Source organism: Tympanuchus pallidicinctus, unplaced genomic scaffold (assembly GCF_026119805.1).
Source record: "Tympanuchus pallidicinctus isolate F22 unplaced genomic scaffold, pur_lepc_1.0 scaffold14, whole genome shotgun sequence".
Taxonomy (NCBI): domain Eukaryota; kingdom Metazoa; phylum Chordata; class Aves; order Galliformes; family Phasianidae; genus Tympanuchus; species Tympanuchus pallidicinctus.
In genome coordinates this window covers 16,142,395-16,160,194 of record NW_026294659.1, presented here as the reverse complement: position 1 = coordinate 16,160,194, position 17,800 = coordinate 16,142,395, and the positions used below count along the sequence as shown (strand labels likewise).

The 17,800-nt window shown below is 40.0% G+C and overlaps 1 protein-coding gene across 6 annotated transcripts in view; it reads left to right on the top strand.

The window, feature by feature from the left end:
* The window catches only part of ITSN1 (intersectin 1), a 120,934-nt gene extending 103,337 nt beyond the window's left edge, over window positions 1–17,597 (top strand). For all 6 annotated transcript variants that reach the window (XM_052673855.1, XM_052673854.1, XM_052673858.1 and 3 more), the window contains 11 exons: window positions 2,397–2,518; window positions 3,425–3,531; window positions 4,990–5,173; window positions 5,619–5,717; window positions 6,528–6,695; window positions 8,307–8,519; window positions 9,033–9,154; window positions 10,086–10,168; window positions 10,269–10,352; window positions 10,764–10,937; window positions 11,789–17,597. In XM_052673855.1, coding sequence (XP_052529815.1) covers window positions 2,397–2,518; window positions 3,425–3,531; window positions 4,990–5,173; window positions 5,619–5,717; window positions 6,528–6,695; window positions 8,307–8,519; window positions 9,033–9,154; window positions 10,086–10,168; window positions 10,269–10,352; window positions 10,764–10,937; window positions 11,789–11,937 — 1,505 coding nt within the window. In that variant the 3' untranslated portion in view covers window positions 11,938–17,597. The remainder of the gene's footprint in view (window positions 1–2,396; window positions 2,519–3,424; window positions 3,532–4,989; window positions 5,174–5,618; window positions 5,718–6,527; window positions 6,696–8,306; window positions 8,520–9,032; window positions 9,155–10,085; window positions 10,169–10,268; window positions 10,353–10,763; window positions 10,938–11,788) is intronic.
* The last annotated feature ends 203 nt before the right edge of the window (window positions 17,598–17,800 follow it).

The following is a 17,800-nucleotide window of genomic DNA, read 5'->3' as shown; positions in this document are numbered from 1 at the left end:
AGAACAGAGTTCTTGCTTGATATTTATGATACAAAGATGAGACAATTCTTAATACTTGTGCACCTAATGAAGAAAATCCTTTATGAGAAAAGTCTCTCCTGCATTTTCTGCAATAACACAGTAGGCAGTTTCCCCAAATATTTAGCATTCAAGGTTGAACCCTCCATTGACATTCAGAGTAACCCATTTAAGTCCCAGCTGGCTATCTGTCAAGCTGGCCACTGAAATGTAACAGTTCAAAATGTTAAATACTTCCTTCTAAAAGCTGGTGGTGGTTGGAAACAGCACTTCAAGCCAAGGTCATTGGCATCGTTGAACACTAAAATTCCTCAGCCTCTGGAGAAAAATCATTAAACGTTTTGTTCACTTTTAATGAAGCTGACAGTGCATGGGGAGAACTGATTCTGTTAATTAGAACTGTGATTTACATGATAACTGAGAAAATGCTTTGAAAGCAATCACTTATTAAACAGAATTGAAACTTTTGACTTTGGAAAAATAGTGAGAATTTTGATTATTTCGGCTTGAAGTTGTTAATTGACACTTCTCCAAGCCAACTTTTTAATTTCAGGCAAAGTTTGAATTGTATCTTTGAAGGGACTGCAATACACAGCATTTCAAAGAAGCATTGTCAGTGTGCTATGCTTACAGTCTGATATGTATTCAGCTTCTTACTTATAGAGAATATCTGCATCAACATTTATTGTTTTTAAACAAATCCATCTTTTATCTTTTCTGGAGCACAGATTAGTTCAAGCAACCTGTCCCAAGGCATTCATGAAAAATTTAATGGTGATACGTGGTGGACCTTGCTAGTTGTGTAGTGCAGAATCAGGTCCTGAATTACGTTTGGGAAGCTGAAGATGCAGTAGATACTATCTAAGTATTAATTTTATATCAAAGAACTGAAGGGGTTGGCTAGGGTGTGATATGATTAGAAGCAGCAGCGGTTCACTGTGCGAAAACATTTGAGAACATCTGATCTAAAGCCACACCTGTTGGATCACGTTGTGTTGGAGCCACGACTGATGCTGGTGAACAGTTAAAAAAAAAAAGCTTTGGCCATTTAAAATCCCACGAAGTGAAGGTCTCATTGAATGTTTTGCATTCAGATTTTTCTCCATGTGGAAAATCTGTTTCAATGAGGAATGTACTGAATTTGCCAATGCTTTGTTGAGAGGTGGGAGAAAGAATTAAAATGAAGAATTTTGATTGTGTCAAAGCATAGTATTTCTTTGAAGCAAAATATTTTAAACCTATTTCAAAACAACTTCTGAAATACATTGTATTTTATGCAGAACAGTTATAAAAGCTATTAGAAGTGAAACAGGGAGAAAACGTTTTCCTTGGCAATTTCAGGAGAATTTAATTGAGCTGTGCTGAAACATACCAAGATGTATGGGAAAAAAAGTAATTAAGTATTCTGTTGTAATGCAGAATAGAAAATAGAACATGAAAATTGAATTGTGCCTATAGTATAAAAATTCTAGAATTTACACAGAAGATGGTTTGGAAAAACAGAAGGACAAACTTGATGGAACGTGTGTTCTTAGTTATAAGATTTCCTACTGCTTTTAAAGGTACAAAACGACAATCAATCAACCCTTTGGCTCAGTCTGTAAACTAGTAAGGTCTGTGAGGTGACTCCACTGACCTTCATGACTTTTGGCTCAAGTCCTTCAAAAGTTCTCCAGCAATTTTTAACTGAAGCATGAAGAAGCAAATAAACCCTGCTTTGATGAGGATGCCTACTTTGACTTCAATGATAAAGATCAAACTTGAATGCAGAGCTGAGAGCTGAAAATCTAAAGAGCTCATCAGAGCATTAATGTCACTATAGTTCTCTTCCTTAATTCTGCTCCCTTTTAGGATAAATATATGTGTTCTTTGGCATTAATTCCAGGTGAAGTCTTTGTCCCCTTTTTATTAACAGTGATCCATTTGGGGATTTATTTTACAGTGTGGTTCCAGATGAATGACACAACTAAGGGAAACTGAACTTCGCAGTGAGGTTGGAAATGGGCAGGTAGTGGTGAGGGGAACTTTTAAGTTTTGCCACCAGAGAATAAACATTTAGAAATCCTGTTCATGCCACAGGGAGGTCTTCTTTAGTTGTTTCTGGACTGCATGCTTTCATTTTAATGAGACCTCCATTCACTTGCCTTGTTAACTGGCTATCTCTTAAAAATGACCTTGAATCTTTAAAAAAAAGTTAATGTCAATGTTTTTATTCACTAAGAGATGAAAGATTGTAAGCACTGTGTCATTAAAAGTGAATTATGATTAAATGAACAGGCAGTAGTTACTGTTCATTAGGCGTTATTCAAACTACTGCAGATCTGGATCAATTTAAAAGCCACTGTAAGTAAAATCCAGGATTCTGTTGTGTTTTCCAGGGTGTGCAGACTTGCATCTTCTGGATATGTTGACACCTACTGAAAGAAAAAGGCAGGGATACATCCATGAGCTCATTGTCACAGAAGAGAACTATGTAAATGATTTGCAGTTGGTCACAGAGGTAAGGAGGCACGGCACTTTTAGGAGCAGGTTTTATTCACTCACTTTATTCACTCACACATTTTCTGAAGTGAATTGGATCAATAATTTCACCCTACAAACTCATTTGGTATCACTGCTGTGTTGCATTTCCTAGGAATGATCAGTGTTAAATTTTCATATATGAACATATATGAATGTCTGGGTGTGAGTGTAATTAACTGATGGCGAGCCCTTGTGTTAGCCTTACTGAAATGCTTCAATGTTTCCATTGTCATTTCAGTCAAATCTTTTCATTCCTGATTTTGAATGTTTACTTCTCATATGTAGGTTCGTAAAGCCTGAAGCGCATCGTGTACCAATTTCCATGTGCACTGCGGCACTCAGTTATCACTTAGCCTGTTTCTCTTTAAATGTTACAGTGTATATAGCATCTTTTATCTGGGGAGATTCATACGGGCAAGTGATGTGGGCAATTCTTTTGACAGCGAGGGAAAGCCTTTATTTTGAAAAGGAGGTCAAGTTACACAAGCCTGAGACAATATGAGATAAGTCAGAGCTTCCATAAAGGAGTCCAAAGTAAAACGTATTTTCAGTTGTTTACCAAAGTAACCCTGGGATATTTCACAGGAGACCTGTCACTAAAATTCCCAAGGTTAAAACAGACTATCCAGGCCATGGTGAGCAACCACCAAGACCAACTCAGATTATTATCTTTCAAAGAGATAAGCTACTCAGAAAGGTATAATCAGGTAGATCTGATAATGGGCACAGGGCGTGCTTGAGGTCTGTTCTGCTGAGTACCAAGTGCTACTCTGATGTAAAGTTGTCTCACTTCCAGACTAAGGAAGTAAGCATCATCAGTCTTAGCAACTTTGATTATACTTAACATATACTTTCTAAATTGCTTAATTTTCTAAATCTGTAGATCTTCCAGAAACCACTAATGGAATCTGAGCTGCTAACAGAAAAGGAAGTTGCTATGATTTTTGTTAACTGGAAGGAACTGATTATGTGCAATATAAAACTACTGAAGTAAGTTCTTTTTGCTTTTTTTTTTTCTCCTCTGTACTTATCAATTACAAAATCATGGGCCTCTTCTTTTAGCTGCATGCAAATATTTGCCACTTATGAAAATAGTCGCCAAAGGAGCCAGGCATTTTTCCACGTTGGAAAAAACAAGATATTATTGTTTGCTATAATTTTTTATTGCTGTTGACAAAAATGCATCAGTTCTTCACTGAGTGAGGATTTGTGCTTAGTTTGCTCTTAGGTTACCTGCACAGCAGAAGGCAAGGTCAGCTTCTCCTGAAGAATAGTGCCTCTCAGGGCTGCCCACACTCCATACCTCTGCTTCCTCTTTCTCTGTCACAGCCCCTTATCGACTTCCAGTCCCATTATCTGTGAATGGGAAGCAAACTACAACCAACGTTCACTGCCACCGTTATTCTGAGTTGCCCAGTGTATTCCTTTAGTTATTGTAAACTTTTTAACACCTGAATGAGCTGTTTTGTGAGAAGCTGGCCCAAGAAAGCCTGGTTTGCTATGGATTTGTGCCCAGTGCACCCTGCACCCTTCCTACCAAAGTCTCCAACTACTGCAACCCCAACTCTTTACCATGAAACTCCACAAAGTGCAAGTACCCTTATTTCCCCCTTCATTCTCAGTGGCCTCCACCAGATCCCATCTTCCTTCTCTCATTTTTCTCACCCATCCTTGTTATTTCAGCAGGAGGGAAAGCCTCTTTTTTTTGAAAAAGAGGTCAAGCTATGCAATCCTGAGACACTATAAGATAAATTAGAACTTCCTTGAAGGCATGTACAAACAGATTGCTTCTTTTGGCCCTTGCCCGACAAAATGAGTAACAATTTACACCTGCATCTTAAAAAGTAAGAGTACTAATAAAACCCCTTTGTTTTTGCCTACTGATTTGCTAATTCTCATTGAAAGTGTAGGAATTTTTTGAGATATCTTCGCTTTTGTAATGTGCTTGAAAATGGCTCACAAAATAACAAGTTATGACAGTGATAGGGCAGAGACATATATGTTGATAACATGACACATATTGGTAATAAAACAGCAGATGACAATAAAATGCCCTTCCTTAGGAAACCAGGGTAAAAGCTAGAAATAGCTTTGGGCCCAAGGTGGTGGTAGGGTTTTCATCCCTTGTTCAAGAGCTTGTCTATATACTTTCTAATAGTAAGAGTAATGATATTCCTTCCTACGTTGTATCTGATCTGGCATTGCATTAAGTTAATGTCAAATAATAAATTGGTGATCACAAGAGGGAAAACTTCAGTTGGCTGAGGGTGCAGTCTTGATTATTATGTTCTAATAATGTGCAATAAGTCCTGTGGCTGATCTGTTTATTATTCAGAGGTCTGTTCATTTCAGTAATGAATAACAATCAACCTACTTATTTCATAGATCACGAATCCTTATTTAGAGGTCTGCTGACTTATCCAACACTCATGACCTTTTTGTGTTTAGGGCCTTGCGTGTGCGTAAGAAGATGTCTGGAGAGAAGATGCCAGTGAAAATGATTGGCGACATCCTGACAGCTCAGCTGCCACACATGCAGCCATACATTCGGTTCTGTAGCTGCCAGCTCAATGGGGCAGCACTCATTCAGCAGAAAACAGATGAAGTCCCCGAATTCAAGGAGTTTGTAAAAGTAAGGGAAGAGCATTCACTGTGTATTTTGTACACCATAAACTGCATTGCAAATTTCCAAAACATTGTCTGAAATAGTGCTGTATGTTGAATTAGAATGAAGGGTCTTAAGAATGAAGAGACTTAAGCACTCACTGAAGAAATACTTTTTTTGTTAAAGGCATACCTTTATTCAGTGAGCTGTATGGCTGTAAAATAATTACTTTAGCACTGGTTATGCAGTAACATGCTGAGAGCTGGACAAATAATGGTGAGAAGATGCTTTTTGTTTGTGCTGACAAGTTAGGTGAAGAATGCATTGTACAAGAAATTCTAATGCATTGATCTTGTTTGTGACCTAATGGATTTAGTTGAGGCCTTATGTTCATTTGTTGCCTTACCTTTTCCTTATTTTGCTGGATTTTAAGCAAATTGACTAACACCATTTTACCTCTCTAATGTTTCAGAGGTTAGCAATGGATCCTCGCTGTAAAGGAATGCCACTATCAAGTTTTCTACTAAAGCCTATGCAACGGGTAACAAGATACCCACTAATAATTAAAAATGTATGTTCTTTTGCAAAGATGATGTTTTTGATGCTGCTTTGCTTGTAGCTTAATTAAAGAATAGTTTCCCTACATTGTCACTATTAGATGTCTGATATGCTAGGGAAAGTGGGCTGCCTTTTTACATTTTACCACACTAGAGCAAATGCAGTAATTCATTTTCCTTCAACAAAATGTCTTTGGATTTCCACTAGAAATAGGGGTGAAACTTACTTGCACAGAGAACCAGAAGGCAATAAAAGCTGAATGAAAAGTTTGAAATTCAGAAAATGGAAGTATTGGGTTCATCTTATGCTCATCTTTGCCTTTTTGCCTTGGTATCATTCCTTCCTTATAGTCTCAAAAATGGCATTCAGTATACAATCCTGAATGCCAAATCATTGCAGCTTACATTACTGGATAACTTACAACACTTTCCTAACTTTTATATGTTGCCTAACACTTACCATCTTGAATAGTACTGTTGAAATTGACCCCAGACTTTCATAGGAATTAATCCAGCTACAAATTGGATGTTGTCGTTTAAGAGATTCCATAATCAGCTATGTTTCTGTTTATGGCTGGAATTTGCATGCTTACGTCAGAAGAGTGAGTAGTGCTCTGATGTAATGGCTCTGCAGACAGCTGTTCACCTACCGACTGTGAGTTTGTCTCTTATTTTTCACATTTGTCAAGCAGGAAGAGAAATGTGGAAGCTTCTGACCAGCTCTGATGAAAATAAAGAAATAAAACAGAAATTTAGGGTTCTCAAGATGAATATATTTTAAATGCAGGTAATAGAAAAAGCTAACGTATTTTATTTGCCTGTAGATAATAGAAAACACTCCTGAAAACCATCCTGACCACAGTCACTTGAAGCATGCTCTTGAAAAAGCAGAAGAATTATGTTCTCAAGTAAATGAAGGAGTGCGAGAGAAAGAAAATTCAGATAGGCTGGAGTGGATCCAGGCTCATGTTCAGTGCGAAGGCCTCTCTGAGGTAAACAACATGCTGTCTAGAGTAATGGGCACACTTCACTGTTTGGGAAGAAACCATGGCTCACTTTTGGCTCTGCATCAAGGGAAAATGTTGTAATCATGTCATATAATCTTAAATCATTCGCTTTTATCTTTCTTTGGCTCCCTTTCATTTATGCACGTAATCCTTTTTGCTGCTTGTATTATTGTCTTCTACATGATAAATGTTGCTTTTGTTTCCTGCCTCTGGACTAGTGCCAGATTAAGTGCTGCAGTTTTCAACTACAACTCTTCAGTTTCGTGGCTCTTTGCAAGAATTATTGTACTGTATCTCATCCTGAAGCAATATTTGACTGTCTTGGAGTGCTTTAAAAGTCATCACAGTATCTGCTTTTTTTGTAACAAAACTTTGTTTACATTCTGAAAATGTGAGGATACAGATCAAGTCCCTCTCAAGACTTGACAGAGAGAATCACTGCCTACTAATGCATGTTATATTTCAAGATAACATGTTAAGCCTCTCTGCTGAAAATAGAATATTTGTGGCGGGCAGAGATGGGCAGAGGTGGGCATTGATGACCTCTCTATAGTGGCGAAGATACTAGTGGCAGACAGATCACAATGTGATTTTTAAAGTGTGTACTGAGTTTTCAGTTCAAGATAAACAAATAATAAGCACTGTTTGATTTATAAACTGGACAATGTTGCATTTCATCTTAAAAATCTATTTTGGGGGAAAGACAATTCTGACAAGTTCAGAAGGGCCAGAGTTGCGTTTGGCTGTCTTAAAACTAGTGCTTGAATGGAGATGGCTGCTTTTGTCTTTTGTACATGATGTCTAACCTTGGAACATCAGTAATATTACCTGAATGGCCAACTGACTGCTTGCTGACAAGTTAATGCCACTAAGACCTTAAATCTGTGGCAAGCAATGACCAGGCCTTCCCCCAGTAGTTTTCTGGCTGAGATGTTTCTAACCTGTAGAAGGAGCTACTCCAGATCTACCTGCCTGGCTAGCAAGGATGCCAGAGCCCACACCATCCTGACCAATGGAAATGAACTTAAGAATGAAAGGGCTAGTAAGCCTCTACAGACCTTGTAACCTCCAGATGAGTCTTGCATCTTTCTGGTTCCAGCCACTGGTCAGCAGCTGTCCTCTAAGCCCAGCTATTACAGGGACACAAAGACAGGTCATCTGGAAGTCTTTTGTTATGTTTTAGTGAGTGAAATTCAGACACAATTCATGAATGCTGTTCTTATTAAGGAAGCTCATGGTTTGGAGAGGTCATTTGTGTAACTACTGCTAATCCAGGACAAGTCATCATCAACTCGGCTCTGCTCACAGAGGTGCATGTATGTGGTAGAGAAACTCAAAAGGAGGCAAAAATGCTTCTGGCTTTTCTCTGACTGCCCAGATCATGCCTTGTGCAACTGATAGGTTGCCTTAAATTTCACATAACATTTTTATGACTTGCACTGCTTGTCATGCGCAAGGCAGAGACATTGCTCATCATCCCTGTGACACAAAGTAAAACTAATGTCAGGACTCAAAACTGTATTTGATCTCTTTCAGGGGAACCTCGATTGTTTTACTTTATACAGTGCGTTGTTCTTCTTCTTCTACTTTTCGCAGCAACTCGTATTTAATTCTGTTACAAACTGCTTGGGACCACGCAAGTTTCTGCACAGTGGGAAGCTCTATAAAGCCAAGAGTAACAAGGAACTGTATGGCTTTCTGTTCAACGATTTCCTCCTCTTGACTCAGATCATAAAACCTCTTGGCTCTTCTGGCACAGACAAGGTCTTCAGCCCCAAGTCTAATCTGCAGTACAAAATGTACAAAACTGTAAGTACCATTCTTAAATGGTGGCTTGGATAGTTACATACTAGCAGAAGTTCAGGAGGCAGCACCCACATACTGTACGTGTGGGATTTTATATAGAAGAATGTTGAAAGCTTTGGCATATATTGGGGATTCCAGGGACCAATGTTGAGCAAGCTGGTAGTCTGCTAGGTAAGGGAAGATGCTTTTGAAATTTGGCCAAAACAACCTCTTCAACAGAGGTCACATAACAAGGAATGATGCAGAGAGCAGTATTTGCTGTTCCCTGTGAGAAAGGAGAGATTGCTAAACTTCATAAAGCTGTTTTCTCAGTTGAGGAGAAATGTTCCAGACTGTGAACACACCTTAATAATAAGAACATTTTTTAAAATGACATATTTTAAGACAGATGGGAGGCCAGCTGAAGGGGAGAAGCAATAGTGGGCACAAATGAAATCTGTTCTGAATTGCTCTATCTTGCATGCCTCTGTTTAGATACTGTGCAATAGAACGCTTGCTTTGCCTAATGTTTTCCAGCCCATTTTTCTAAATGAAGTACTAGTAAAATTACCCACAGACCCTTCTGGAGATGAGCCCATTTTCCATATCTCCCACATTGACAGAGTCTATACACTCCGGGCTGAAAGCATTAATGAAAGGTAAGTACCTGCACAGGCCACATTAGTACTGAGTTTTAAAGGTCTGGTGCAAATGTATTTGATGTACACATGCATAGCAGTGTCCAAGCAGTTAATATTACATATCCTTGTGCTTGAGAATAAGGTGATACTCAGTACATGTAAAGAATGGAGAAAGAATAATGCTTCCTGAATTTCAGTAATACCAATGGTGAGATCACTAGGAGGGCTGATGATTCCATTTTGTGGTAGTTTGAAGAAGCTAAAAGATTCAGGCCGATCTTGTTCTGTTAATGTCCATCAGTTTTCTATGCCAGTGCAAGCATCTGCATGTCTGTATGTTGAATGGGATTCAGGAACAAGTCAGATTAAAACCTGAAGCAAAACCCTGCCAACAAAACTCAGTTTTAATCTGGTTCCATTTTTAATGAGTAAGTCAGAAGAGTGACAACTTCAGCTAGTGATTTGTGTCTCTGGCAAGCTTACAAAGATGGGATTGCATGGACTTATATTGAAAAGATTGGTCTGCAGATTTGTAAGATCTTGAAAAATAACTTTTGTTAAAAAATGGAAGCTGAAAAATCAGCAAAAAGTCCCCCAAACACATTGCATAGATAGTATTATGCCAGCTTGAGAATGCGTTATCTGGAAAAATTCCAATGCATAAAAAGTTATAAAACATCTTTGCTCCCTGCCTGCTCATAGTTCTCTTGAGCTTCCGTTGTGTGATGGGATCTGCTAGGCTGGAATGATTACGTTTCTGCAGGCACTATGAATTCCAGCAAGATCTCTTCCAAGCAGACAGCTTCAGCGTAGCAGAGCCTGTGGTGGGGTGAGGGCCTTAGGCTGAAAGAGGTTGGGAAGGAGGGCCGGCTTTACTGTTATTTGCAGTACAGCAGGGAGTAAAAGTGGAAATGATATTTTGCAACCTTTTTCTCCTTTCCCTCTGAAGGACTGCATGGGTTCAGAAAATTAAAGCTGCTTCGGAACTTTACATAGAGACTGAAAAGAAGAAGAGGGAAAAGGCCTACTTAGGTACAGCATGGGGTGCAGGGGTTCTCATCCTCCTTGGGGAAGTCCCTGGGCCAGGAAATATATTAAAGACTTCTGTCTCTCCTCTTCTGTTTCACCACAGTTCGCTCACAAAGAGCAACGGGCATTGGGAGGTTGATGGTGAATATTGTTGAAGGCATTGAACTAAAACCTTGCAGATCCCATGGTAAGTGCCTTGTGATTTCATAATATGCTGTATGAAGGAGACATTCCTATTTGACCATCTTAGATGTTCTGTCAGTATATTTTTGTTTAACAAAGCTGTTTTAATGAACTTAAAAAGCACAAAGGTGGTTCTGTGCTTTTCAGTAGCAGTCATGCAGTTGTCTTGCACTTTATCATTTGGGTCATACAAATGGCTTTTACCACACAAACTATTTCATAAGAGATCATAAGCCACAAATTCCTTAATGAAGAGTGGAAAGTGCTCAGCACCTTGCAGAATTGTGTCCATACTTACTGAAAGGACAGCAAAGCCACTGTCTTTACCTGGTCTGTTGGCTGCAAGTTGAAGAGGGTATTCAGACACACACTTGAAAACATGATTACATTTTTCTGTTTGTTTCCTAATTCCCAGGAAAGAGTAATCCATACTGTGAGGTGACGATGGGCTCTCAGTGCCACATCACCAAGACAATGCAGGACACCCTCAATCCGAAGTGGAACTCCAACTGCCAGTTCTTTATCAAAGACCTCGAGCAGGACGTACTCTGCATCACGGTGTTTGAGAGGGACCAGTTCTCCCCAGATGGTAAGTAAGGGGCAGCCACCCTTCCAAGGGTAGTTTCAGACCTGCCATTTTGAAGAGGTGCACTCCCGCTGAGGTAAATACTGAACCCTTTGTGTGTTTGAGACCCGACGCACTCTCACTCCCATGCTTGTGTTGGCTCAAAAAGAATTGCGCTCTCTCTGGGTTTTTGGGTTTCCTTTCTTGTGTGGTTTGACAGTAACTGAAGTGCAGTTTGTAATTCTGCTAAGTCTTTACGTGAAACTCTGGATGTGTTTTGCAAATGGACAAATTAATGGAGGAGGAAAAGAAATGTCGTCAGGTTCCTGTAACAGGCAGTAGCAGAAATGAACTCAAGCTTCCCAAGCCATTTTAATTTCATAATTGCAGTAGACATACTGAGCACTGAATTATGTCTTTTGGAGTAATGTCTCCCAGGAATATTTGGGCAGGACTGTCATTCATGTGGCCAGTACCATTTGCCCCAGTGACCGTGTCGCTGTTGTGATCCACCCTTGCTCTATCATCTCCCGAGAGCTACTCGCCCAGTTCAGGCTGGGCACTGGCCTTTGGCTTTTTTTCTAACACATCATAAAATAAGTAAGCTACTTAAGCAGAGCATCTGTGAAGTACATGGTGGATTTTTTTCTGCCTTCGGCATCATTTATTTTTAAATGCTGCCACTGGTCCAGAAGAAAGTCTCTTCTGTGCAGACAGGCAGCATTTGTCCTTCAACTGCAAAAATATAATTGGACCAAGGGTTTGTTTTCTCCTTTTGTTGTATGTAAATGGAAACTTAGCTCCTACTGCAATTTAGCTTTTTATTGCAACAGAAAACGGTTCATTTCTAAGCATGCTGTCTTTTTGCATTTCAGACTTTTTGGGCAGAACAGAGATCCGTGTGGCAGACATTAAGAAGGATCAGGGTTCAAAGGGACCAGTTACAAAGTGTCTCCTTCTCCATGAAGTCCCAACAGGAGAGATAGTCGTCCGACTGGACCTGCAATTGTTTGATGAGCCTTAGAAGGAAAGGGACCAATGTTTTGGGTTTTTTTTTTTGGTCTGAGTTCACTGCAATATAGGTATCTGCAGAAGCTGTCACAAAACCCTTATTGGTTTGATACGAAACTACTGCTTGCCCTTCACACACAAGAGGGTTATCAAAGCAAACAGGAGCATCTTTGTGCCTTGATAATTCTCACTGAAAAACGAGTCCCAGTTTAGTGAGGAAATCTCCCTCAATTTCTCTATGTGGAACCTGATGTTAGTTTCCTGGGTTTATGAAGTAACCTGGCTGTTCGTTGTGCTGCAGCCTGAAAGGCTGGCACACCACATAGGTCCCCGTGCTTGCTCCAGTTACTCTACTCGTTAATTTACATGAAGAAGGCAATGTTGGTATGTTTGGTGGCTTTCTGCAGGGTTTTCCCCCATAAGGAATTCTGTGCCTATTGCTCAGCAAAGTGGCGTGTAAATGTTTTGTGAATGGAACAAGCAGTTATGCAGTAAGAAGATCTCTGGAGATCTTCATGGCGATACTGAAAATATTTAGAAAATAAATAGTCTATATCTATAAACAGAGAAGATTCTATTAACATACCACTTCATGACTCACATTGCCCCCAGAATAAATTACGTGCAGGCCTTGTGCACAGAGATGAGTTACACTCCAGAAGAGTCCACCCACTCAGTACCTTCGGAAGAAGTGTTTGAACAGTGAGTGAAGGACGGAATATAGAGCCCTGCTGAATGTTGTGCTGTACCACTTCAATACTGTTTTACTGCTGCTGCTCAGTTGTGTGAATGCAGATGGATGTTCCGTCACCTGCAGTGAGGAAGGAAAGCAATGATGGCTCTAGCTCAGGAAGCTCATTTCTACCCCGCAGAGTCTAGTTTGCAAAGCAATCAGTGACCAGTTATTAAACTGTACTGTGCCTGACTGCATTTGACATCGTGTTGCTGAATTCAGGGCAGTAGCACATTGTCACTCACAGCAGTGTTTGCTGCAAACCAGGCTGGTCACAAAGTTGGTGGCAAAGATGGTAGACGTGAACAGAATGAAGTGTTTGTGATTGTATGGAGTGGGTAACCCGAGGGTAATGTCTTTTTCATCTTGGGGAACACAAAAGGTTATATATGCGTTAAACTCAACACGTAGCACACATACAGGCCAACGTCCAGCAAACTTCCCACGTTTGGCAAACCATCTGTCCCTAAGTGCACACATAGGTTGCATTTCCCTTAAGTACACAACTGAGTGCTTTGCTAAGACCGGATGTGACAGACCCCTAAGAGTAAAATTCATCTTTGTTCTGCCTGGAATCATTTCGTTCATTACCTATCATGCATACACTGGTATTTTTGTAATGACTTTAATTCTGAATGGGAGGTGTCAGCCTGTTCCATTAGCATGTGAATGTTCTCGTGGAGCCTGTTGTTAGGTTTTGATGTTCTTTGCATGTCCTTTCAGTACTGGTTTCCACCTTCCCTGTATAGATGGTGTTCTCTAGCACTACAATTCTTATTGATTTCCATTAGGAAATTAGGATATATTCATAACGGATAGGTAGAAACAGTATGGTAATAAGTGTAAACTGTGCTGGGAAGTGTCTGTGTATTATAATTTCCTATGAGACCACTGTAATGTTTCAAGCAATGGGAAAAAATGTATGTTGGAGGGACGACAAAGTTTACATTTCATACTTTTCAGAATCGCTTTATTATTTATTTATTGAAGATAGTGTAGAATTTTGTATCAGAAATGACAGACATACTTATGTATTTTTTGAAACAGAAAAGCAGAGATACACACTTTAGTTAGAAACTTTCAACTGATCACATTTTAGAGGGAGTGCAACTTCCTGGGCATGCATTTGGTTACCACTAACTGGCAGAAAACATGATTAAGAGAACTTTAAGTTTCTATTTTTCAATGTTGTTAAGAAAATTGTTTCGATTAAAATATGTAAATAGTACTAAACCCATGTTTTCCTAATTCCATATCAATACATTTTATTAAATATAACGTATATGAAAATACACGTTGTTGTGGTAGAATTAAAAAAAGTGATAAAATCTATTAATGGGCAACATTAAATGTCATTTAATGTCATGTCTAACCTTTTATTGCTGTCCTAATTTTACTCACTAGCTGGACATACAGTGAATTCCTTTCAGTGTTTAGAAAATCGGATCATCTTTTTATGGCATCATTTCCACAGCATGAATTTCAGCAAAAAATAAGTAGACAAATAGGAAAAAAATACTATGGATGTGATGCAGAGATCCAGTCCAGGTTTCCAGAAGAAGCCTCAAGTTGCTGCGTTTTCCTCTGAGATTCAATTGCTGTTGGAAGTGGTTGCCAGGTAGCTGTGGGGGCTCCTCTTGGACTGTGACCCCATCATCGATACGTCAGATTGCATCTTTTTATGTGGAAACACAACTGAGCACCTTCCCAACCACCATCGCTTGTCATTTCCAGCTTGCCCTCAATGCATGGGAACGTTTAGTTCCTGTTAATGCCAATGAATGCCATGCATGTGTGAGATGATGATGAAGGGCTGGGGTTCAGCTCCTGGATTTCTAACTTGCGATCAGTCCTTGTAATTTCCCTTGTCCATCCAGGACTTCATGTGTTGTGGAGTTGTGGGACTGGCAAGGCCTCTTCTTCCAGGTAACCGTGATACGATAAGTTGTGCTAGGGGAGGTTCAGGTTGGATATTAGGAGAAATGTCTTCTCAGCAAGAGCAGTGCTGCAGTGGCACAGGCTGCCCAGGGAGGTGGTGCAGTCACCGTCCCTGAGGTGTTCAGGAGCCGTGTGGATGTGGCACTGAGGGACGTGGGCAGTGGGCGGGGGGGGGTGGGCTGGTGGCTGGACTGGGGGATCTGGAAGTCTTTTCCAACCTTAATGGTATTGTGGTTCTAAGCCTGGGGTATGTTAAGCTCTCCTCTGCCAGGGCTGCACCTCACACTTTCCCAGCAGGGTTGCACTGCGAACTCCACTTTCCGATCCATAGGCTCTGATCCATTGCTGTTAATTACCTTTGTGTCTCAGCTAGAACAAAGGATACTAGAAGCTGGCTGGATGCTCGTGTGGTATGCTGGAGATGCAGGGATGAGTTCAAGGAGCCTACATGACAAAGTTGATTCAAATTGTATAAGGACTGGTAGATTGCAGTTGCTGAAGAGATCGTCAAACAACAAGTCAACGTTAAGATAAAGGAGTTCATGTTCTTTGCAGATCTGTTTTCTTCCCTGTCTTTCTGAAAGTGCATGGTCATTGGGTTATAGCCACCAGATTCTCCACTATGGTATTTACCAGGCTAATCATAAGTCATATACTTGCAGGTTATAATGATTTGGAAGCACTGTAAAATAAAAACCATAAAGCTGATCTTAGCTTTGGAAATGCTATTTCCCCAAGATCAGTGCTGTAGGGAGGTGGTCTGTAAGGTCCTGAGAGGCTGTGTGCAGTTGATGGTCTGACGTGGGCACCCCAAGGGACAGAGCACGTCACTGGGCTGACCCTAAGGAATATGACCCATACATTGCAGAACTTTTTCTAGATGCACCTAATTATTATATATCTTCTCAACATGAGTTTTTATGACAGAAATTTTTAAATGTTCATTCTAGAATATTTTTACCCTTCAGAAAAAAACACTTTTTGTTACACGTGAGTTGGGTTTGGGGGGGAAGAACATTGTGGATAACAACATTTTTGTAATATTATTAAATACATTTTCCAGATGAAGATGTGACAAGTCCAGACTTTCACTGCAACAGCGGGGTCTGCTTTCATACTGCTCCTTTTGCACTGTGCTGCTTCACTATTCCAATTGAGCATCAAAACCCTTGAAAAGCAGAACAGTGGGGAAACAGGTGAACTCACCTTCACTTCGAGCCGTTTGCTCTCTATGTACATTCCACACGTACCCCACATTTGTTCAGACCAAACACTCCTGTCCTACATCCATATCGATGTATTTATAGATATATATATAGATATATATATATATATATACATGTGATCATTTGTATATATAATATAAGAGCATAGCTACTTTGTTGTTGTCAAATACGGAGTCAATCTAACGAAAACGTTTATAGGCACACAGTTTTGTTTGTTGTCTTACGTATTTTAAAATAAAGGTCATTCTTGGGAAATTATTTTTCTGTACATAGGCAGATATATTTAGGACGGAACTTAAATGAATAAAGAACACGTTAAACTAGCCTAGTTGCATGACATAGCTGTCAGAAAAAAAGTTTTGCTGCGACTGTAAGTGAATCCTTGCACTTCTTGTAAAGCTGCAAAGTGTTGCTAACCCCAGATTTAGCACTGGATCTGTGATCCCAACCTGACGTGTCAGTCAAGGCGTTTTGCTTCCTCAGAGCCCTTCTGTCAGGCTCTCCCGCCTGTCGTGGTGAGCAGAGCTGACAGGGGAAGGCTGGGCTGCAGGAAAATAGGGGAAAAACTGGCAGAGACGAAACCAGAGCTTGGTGAGCAGCAGGCTCTTCTCCCCTTAGGAAGTGTGGGATGGATTGTCCATCCTGTGATGGACTAGAAGTGAAATCCCTCCCTGTTATGGTGCCTACTCCACAGGGATGGGACTGGTGGTGGAATCTGTACTTATCAGGAGTAAGGGAGAAGGTTGGGCACAGGATCATGGAGCTCTCCTGGCACCAGTCGGAATGCTGATCACACAGTATGTCAAGAGCAAGTCACTCTGTGAGGAGCATATGGAAAGACGAGTGAGAGTGCACAGCTTTCGGCAGTGCGAAGTGCCCGAGTTGGGTTGAAGCAATTCCTATTTGGGTGACGATTCGTAAAGGCTTAAAGCTTTTCACCAGGCTAACCCCCAGCTTTTGCAGAATACCTTATTCCAGTCCTCACTTTGCCAAAATAGTTTAGATTCCAACAGCCTTTACAGACTTATTCATGGAGTACTTTTTATTCAGTGTTGATACATCATTCAGAAAAGATGGCCGTAGTATTTTTTCAGTGTCAATACTTAGAACTGGGGAATCCCCACCCCATGATGGTGGTGTGACTTTTTAGTGCACTTGTTGTTGCCAAACGAATGGTATCAATTAGTTTCCTTTTCTTCTTAAGAAAAGAAGTGTTGTACTATATGTAGTATTTGTAAGATCTTAAAAATTACAAAGACATTAGAAAATAACCATTATATGTAGGTCTTAAGAGCTGGACAGGTAGGAGAAATGGTTCCTTTTTTCGGAGAAGATGTAATTCACTTGTATTGTTCATTTACATTGCAGCTAACTATCCTACAGGAACACATCCATACTGTGAAAGGGGCTTATTTGAAAGCATTTCTAACAGATATAACATTTCTAATTGGTATAACAAATAACTAACAACAAATTGGATGCCACTGTTTCTCGTAAGACAATTTCAACTGTACTTTGGTTGCTCTGAATGTGTTACTTCCTCTGCTGCACTTGATTAAATAATTCTGTTTATGGACAGTGTCAAATGAAACAAAAGTCTTCAAAATGATGCATTCACCTGTTTGAGGAATTATGCCGCGTCCCAGACTGCATTCACTGAGGTGGAAGGTGCAGATCAGACTTCAGTCTGTGCAAATTGTTAGACAAACAAGACTGTATTTGTGCAAGTGAAATTATGCAAGAATAAACACTGTTGTTTTTCTTTTTTTATTTTAACAGCCTATTGTGATGTTCTTGAGAAGCACTGAGGAAGAGCGATATGGTCTCAAAAACATTAGATGAATGTTCAGATTGGTATTTTTGATAATAGGACTAGAAGGTCCCTCTCTGATCTGCCCCCTCCTTTTGGCTAATAATTACTGCATCTGGCCAGCTGCCCTGAGGTCAATATCCTCAATATCCCATTAAACAGAAGCAGG